General features: G+C 65.2%; 1 protein-coding gene across 1 annotated transcript in view; it reads right to left on the bottom strand.

Moving 5' to 3' along the window:
• Positions 1-450: 450 nt before the first annotated feature.
• The window catches only part of PRKD2 (protein kinase D2), a 30,955-nt gene continuing 25,405 nt past the window's right edge, over positions 451-6,000 (bottom strand). The window contains exons 13-18 of the mRNA XM_038382065.2: positions 5,860-5,966; positions 5,309-5,470; positions 4,773-4,871; positions 4,063-4,330; positions 3,398-3,480; positions 451-1,780 (exon numbers count right to left, since the gene is read on the bottom strand). Coding sequence (XP_038237993.1) covers positions 1,565-1,780; positions 3,398-3,480; positions 4,063-4,330; positions 4,773-4,871; positions 5,309-5,470; positions 5,860-5,966 — 935 coding nt within the window. The 3' untranslated portion in view covers positions 451-1,564. The remainder of the gene's footprint in view (positions 1,781-3,397; positions 3,481-4,062; positions 4,331-4,772; positions 4,872-5,308; positions 5,471-5,859; positions 5,967-6,000) is intronic.

Here is a 6,000-nt window from a genome sequence, read left to right as displayed (position 1 = left end):
AGGAGCAGAGCTGACCCAACCCACAAGGATCCAGTTGTTTTCCCGCCCGACCCATGTAGTCGGGGTGTAGAGCCAAACTGGCACTGCTTTAAAAAAACCCCACATGAGATAACAAACCACCACCCCTAACTCAGATCAAGACCTTTCCCACTGGAGTGCTCAGAGCACTTCATCAAGCTGGGTCAGTGCCATTATCCCCATTGTACAGCTGGGGAAACTGAGACACAGAGCAGGGAAGGGGCTTGCCCGCAGCCCGCAGTAGAGGCAGGATTAGAACCATGGCTCCTGAGCCCTACAGTGGGGCAGGGTCATCCCTAGCAATACCTGGGGCTTTTAGCTCTAGTGCGGGGCGATCACCCCCACCCCGTCCGTTCCAGCTGGGGGGAGTGACTCAGCATCACCCCGCGCAGGGGGTCACGTACATTTCAGTTCAAAGGTAGGTTGGGCGAGTTCTGTTCACGATTTATTTATACATACACATCCCCGAATGAGCATCGACCGAAGGGCAGCGTAGATCAGCCCCCGCTCAATCGGCCTCGTCAGTTACTCGCCCTTCCCCTGGCCCCGCCGTGAACACACGCGTGCCCGGGCCAGGATGCACATGGCCATGCCGGCCACATGTGGAGCAGGACATCAAGATCCATCAGGGCTCAGCCTAGGGCGGCTTCAGTCTGGCCAAGACGACTTGGAGCCAGCAGGGGTTGTGGGTGGGGGGGGGGGGTGTTGAGGACAGACTCCTCTCCCCTCTACCCCGCTGAAGACTCTCCCCTCTGTGCTCCCCAAAATGGAGACACCTCCTCTTTCCCCAGAATGATGCACCAGGGAAAGTGGGTGCAGGGAGGGGCCCCTATTCCCCCCAAAACCTTCATAGCTCAGGCCCCTAACACCAACCCACGCCCTTGGGACCCCCCACCCACTTCATAACCATGGGAGCCTAGTACACCCTGCACCCTCCCCCCACGCTCCTAACTACCTCGCTGGGACCCCTCAGCCACCCCTAGGCCCCCGACATGCACCTGGGACTCCACCCCCTCATGCCCTCAGCCCCTGATCACAGCGCCAGGCCCCCACCCACATCCCCAGGAGCCTGGGCCCACCTGCCAGGCCCCCTCCCTGAGGCCGCTGTCCTCTTCTATTCCATTCTTCCACTGGTCTGGGCGCCGTGGGATCCGAGGGCCGTCCAGATGGGCACCAAGCAACCTCAGCAGCCGTGCCGGGCGTCACTCCCTGCCTAGGCCCCTCGCCATGTCCTGGGGCTCCTAGCCCATCTCCGGGCCCCCACCTGCCTCGCCTCAGCCCTAGGGCCGCCTGTTCAGGGCCCCGAGGGTGGCCCCCGCGGGCAAGGGAGGGCGTGCAGGTAGGCAGGCGGGGGTGTTCTTCACAATGCACCAGCCGGGGCAAGGGAGCCGTCCTGTCTGCTCTGGCGCCAGCAGGGGGAGCCACGTCCCCACAGCACAAAGCGGGGGCAGGGGTGTCCTTCACCCCCATCCCCAGGGGTCCATCTTGTCTCTCCACTGGAGCAGGGGGAGGGCTCTTCTCTCTGCCACGGGGTGGGGGGCCAGGCTCACAGAATGCTGACCCTCTCTGTCAGCCCCTGCAGCTCCCCTTCCCCCTCCTCCTCCTCGGGGGGCGGCCCCCGGGGGGCCCGCAGGTGGGCGGGGTAGGGCAGGGTGTGGTCGGCGGCAAACTGTTCCCAGCGGGCGTCGTCGCTCTCGTGGGTGATGTAGCGCTCAGCCATCTTGGTCTCTAGCTCCCGCAGGTCCAGCCACGTCTGGTAATCCTGCAGGGGCAGTAAAGGGTTAACAGGGACCAGGTGCATCACTGCTGCCCCCTGCTGGACAGCCCAGACCCCTGCGCGGGGCCAGCTGGGATGTGTTGGTACCGCCCCCAGTGGACAGCACCAGAACTGCCCTGCACGGGGCCAGCTGGATGTGTTGGTACCGCCCCCCAGTGGACAGCACCAGAACTGCCCTGCGCGGGGCCAGCTGGGATGTGTTGGTACCGCCCCCCAGTGGACAGCACCAGAACTGCCCTGCGCGGGGCCAGCTGGGATGTGTTGGTACCGCCCCCCAGTGGACAGCACCAGAACTGCCCTGCACGGGGCCAGCTGGGATGTGTTGGTACCGCCCCCCAGTGGACAGCACCAGAACTGCCCTGCACGGGGCCAGCTGGGATGTGTTGGTACCGCCCCCCGTGGACAGCACCAGAACTGCCCTGCACGGGGCCAGCTGGGATGTGTTGGTACCGCCCCCCGTGGACAGCACCAGAACTGCCCTGCACGGGGCCAGCTGGGATGTGTTGGTACCGCCCCCCAGTGGACAGCACCAGAACTGCCCTGCGCGGGGCCAGCTGGGATGTGTTGGTACCGCCCCCCAGTGGACAGCACCAGAACTGCCCTGCGCGGGGCCAGCTGGGATGTGTTGGTACCGCCCCCCAGTGGACAGCACCAGAACTGCCCTGCACGGGGCCAGCTGGGATGTGTTGGTACCGCCCCCCAGTGGACAGCACCAGAACTGCCCTGCACGGGGCCAGCTGGATGTGTTGGTACCGCCCCCCGTGGACAGCACCAGAACTGCCCTGCACGGGGCCAGCTGGGATGTGTTGGTACCGCCCCCCAGTGGACAGCACCAGAACTGCCCTGCGCGGAGCCAGCTGGGATGTGTTGGTACCGCCCCCCAGTGGACAGCACCAGAACTGCCCTGCGCGGGGCCAGCTGGGATGTGTTGGTACCGCCCCCCAGTGGACAGCACCAGAACTGCCCTGCGCGGGGCCAGCTGGGATGTGTTGGTACCGCCCCCCAGTGGACAGCACCAGAACTGCCCTGCACGGGGCCAGCTGGGATGTGTTGGTACCCCCCCCGTGGACAGCACCAGAACTGCCCTGCACGGGGCCAGCTGGGATGTGTTGGTACCGCCCCCCAGTGGACAGCACCAGAACTGCCCTGCGCGGAGCCAGCTGGGATGTGTTGGTACCGCCCCCCAGTGGACAGCACCAGAACTGCCCTGCACGGGGCCAGCTGCCCCCCCGGTGGACAACACCAGAACCACCACCTCCAGCTGGCTCCGTAATCCCTTCGGCTGCTGCAACCAAGGGCAGCGGCTGCAGGACCATACTGGGCACAGGGGCAACAGCAGCAGGTTTGTGAGCTGTGTAAGAGGGCAGTGGGGTCTAGTGGTTAGAGCAGGGGGCTGGGCGCCAGGACTCCTGGGTTCCATTCCCAGGTTTTGGGCAAGTCCCAGCCCCTCTCTGTGCCTCAGTTTTCCCACCTCTCCGTAGCGATAGCGACACTCCTCCTGAGCATTCCCCTAGGTGATGGCTCGGGACATGGGCAGGGCTGGGGGATGCTGCCGGGTCTGGGGGCAGGCTGCTGGGCCATGGCTGGGCCGCCCCTACGTACCTGGAGCCAGGGGCTCAGGGACTTGTCCACGCTGTAGCGCTTCCTCATCTTCACCTGGAGCAAGTTATTGATCAGGTCGATGGCTGGAGGGGGAGAGAACGCGGTGGAGTCATGGAGCAGCCTTCAGGGCGGGTAGGGCCTGAGTCTGCCCTGGGGAAAGCCACGGGGCGTGGGGATAGCGGGTACGGCGCCCTGGCAACACAGGCCTTCCTGCTGGGGGTGCTGTGCTGGAGGGATTGGGGGTGTCAGTTGGGGGCATTGCCCCCTCAGAGGGGGTTTGGCCCCCCCCGGCTATTAGAGCTTGAGGTGCAAACCCCAAAGCTGGGAGTCCACAGCTAGCTGTTGTAGTGGATGGGTCCTGCCACTAGGAGGCAACAGACACCCCCCCACACAACTAGAACTCACACCGGGGGCAGGTCGTAGAATATCAGGGTGGGAAGGGACCTCAGGAGGTATCTAGTCCAACCTCCTGCTCAAAGCAGGACCAAGCCCCAATTTTTGCCCCAGATTCCCTGAATGGCCTCCTCAAGGATTGAACTCCCAACCCTGGGTTTAGCAGGCCAATGCTCAAACCACCAAGCTACCCTCCCCCCAGCAAGAGCCCCCCTCCACCCCCCAGGGCAGGTCCCTCCGGCTGAATCCCTCCCTCCCCGCAGGGCAGGTACCTCCAGCGGAGATCTGGCGCCAGGGGTGGGGTGGGTACATGAAGGCAGCGTTCTGGATCTGGTCGTTGATGTCCTCGTCCTCGTTGAAGGGGAAGGTGCCACTCAGGCTGACGTACATGATGACGCCCACCGACCACATGTCCAGCGAGCGATTGTAGCCCTGGTTCAGCAGCACCTCAGGGGCCAGGTAGGCTGGGGTGCCCACCACCGAGCGCCGGAATGACTTCTCACCAATGATGCGGGCAAAGCCAAAGTCACACAGCTTAACCTGGGGGGGGGGAAATGGGGGAGCCGGGAGAGGGTTCTCAGCAAGGGGCGCTCTCCCCTGGTGGGCAGGGCTGGCCCCAATGCCCCAGTGAGGTGCTAGGGGGCGTTGTGCTGCAGGGAGCGGCGTGAGGGGCTTTCTCCCCAATGCCCCAGGAGTGGTGGGGGATAAGGGGTCTCACATGTGGGAAGGGAGTCCTTGAGGGGGGGCTCTTATCTGGGGGAAAGGGGGTCCCTGTGGAGGGATGTGGGGGGTCTCACCTACGGGAGGGGATCCTCAAGGGGGGAGGGGCCTCATCTGGGGGAAGGGGTGCCTATGGAGGGTGGTAGGGCATTCCAACCTGGGGGAGGGGGGTCCCTGCACACAGGGGTGGGACAGTCGCACCTGGGGAGAGGGGTCCCTGTGGAGGGTGGTAGGGCAATCCAACCTGGGGGAGAGGTCTCACCTGGGGGAAGGGCTCAGCGGAGGCCAGAAGCACGTTCTCTGGTTTCAGGTCACAGTGCACGATGTTCTTGAAGTGCAGGTGCCGCAGGGCCACCAGGATCTGCCGGGATGGGGCAGGTCAGACATTGCGCGTGGGGCCAGGGCTGCCCCAAGAGCTTACAGGGGCCGTTTCCCCTCGTCTGCCCAGCAGAGGGGTCTCCCCCAGGGGCTGGCGGAGGCATAGGGGGGAGAGAGCAGCCTGGGGGGTGGAGGTCTGCCCCTGCCAGCTGGAGGGGAGGGAGGAGCGCTGCCTGCTCCCCCTGCACCCCACCCCAGGGAGTAGCTGAGGGACCAGGCTGGGCTGGCCAGAGGGCAGCAGGGACACACCCCGAGCAGAGCTCAGCCCCTCCAGCCAGACGGACACACAGCGTAGGGCCGGTTCCCTCCACCTGGACAGAGCCACATGCCCCCGGCCTGTCCTGGTGAACTCCCCCATCCAGCGGCCCCGGGGACAAGCCGCGGTGCTGGGGCAGTTTGGGGTGGGGGGGTGGGTCTCACCTGGGTGATGAGGAATTTGGTGAGCCTCTCGGGCAGCCGGCCCTTCTCCGAGGACAGGATCATCTCCAGCATGTCCCCGTGGAGCTTCTCCATCACCACAAACACCTTCTCGGGCGTCTCGAACATGCACTCCAGGTTCACTATGCCTGCGTGGCGGAGGCTCTGGGGGCCGGGGAGAGGAGAGAGAAAAGCGGGGCTGGGGGCAGGGAATCCACCTGCCTGCCAGCCCCACCCCTCTTTGGATCTGGTGACCCCCATGAGCCACCCAGCTCCAGGAAAACCCCAGCCCCATGCACTGCCTCGGCCGGCACAGCTGCCCCAGAGCGGTTGGCTCAACCAGCGTCTCCCTGCCCTGCTGGGACCTGAGCTGAGACCTGTACAACTCGCTGCAGCGAGCAGCAACCTCAGGGCCAGCTCTCAGAAGTGCCCCTAAGCCAGCCAAGCCCGGGGCCCCTGAGGCGGGCCCCACGGGGGGGAGGGTAGGCTCTCTCCAGGGCGGGGGAGCGAGGAGCCGAGCGGCTTCGCTGTCTGTCTGTCCATCCCCCTCTCACCTGCAGGATGGCCACCTCGTTGCGCAGCTGGCTCTCCTGCTTCGTGGGGAAACGTAGCTTGTCGATCACCTTCACTGCCACATCCCGGCCCGATTTACGGTGCTTCCCTGGCGGGGGCCAGAACAAAGGGATTAGGGTCCT

The sequence above is a fragment of the Dermochelys coriacea genome, chromosome 23 (genome assembly GCF_009764565.3).
Source record: "Dermochelys coriacea isolate rDerCor1 chromosome 23, rDerCor1.pri.v4, whole genome shotgun sequence".
Lineage (NCBI taxonomy): Eukaryota > Metazoa > Chordata > Testudines > Dermochelyidae > Dermochelys > Dermochelys coriacea.
Note: the sequence above shows the minus strand (reverse complement) of the source record. Positions and strands in the feature narration are given on the sequence as shown.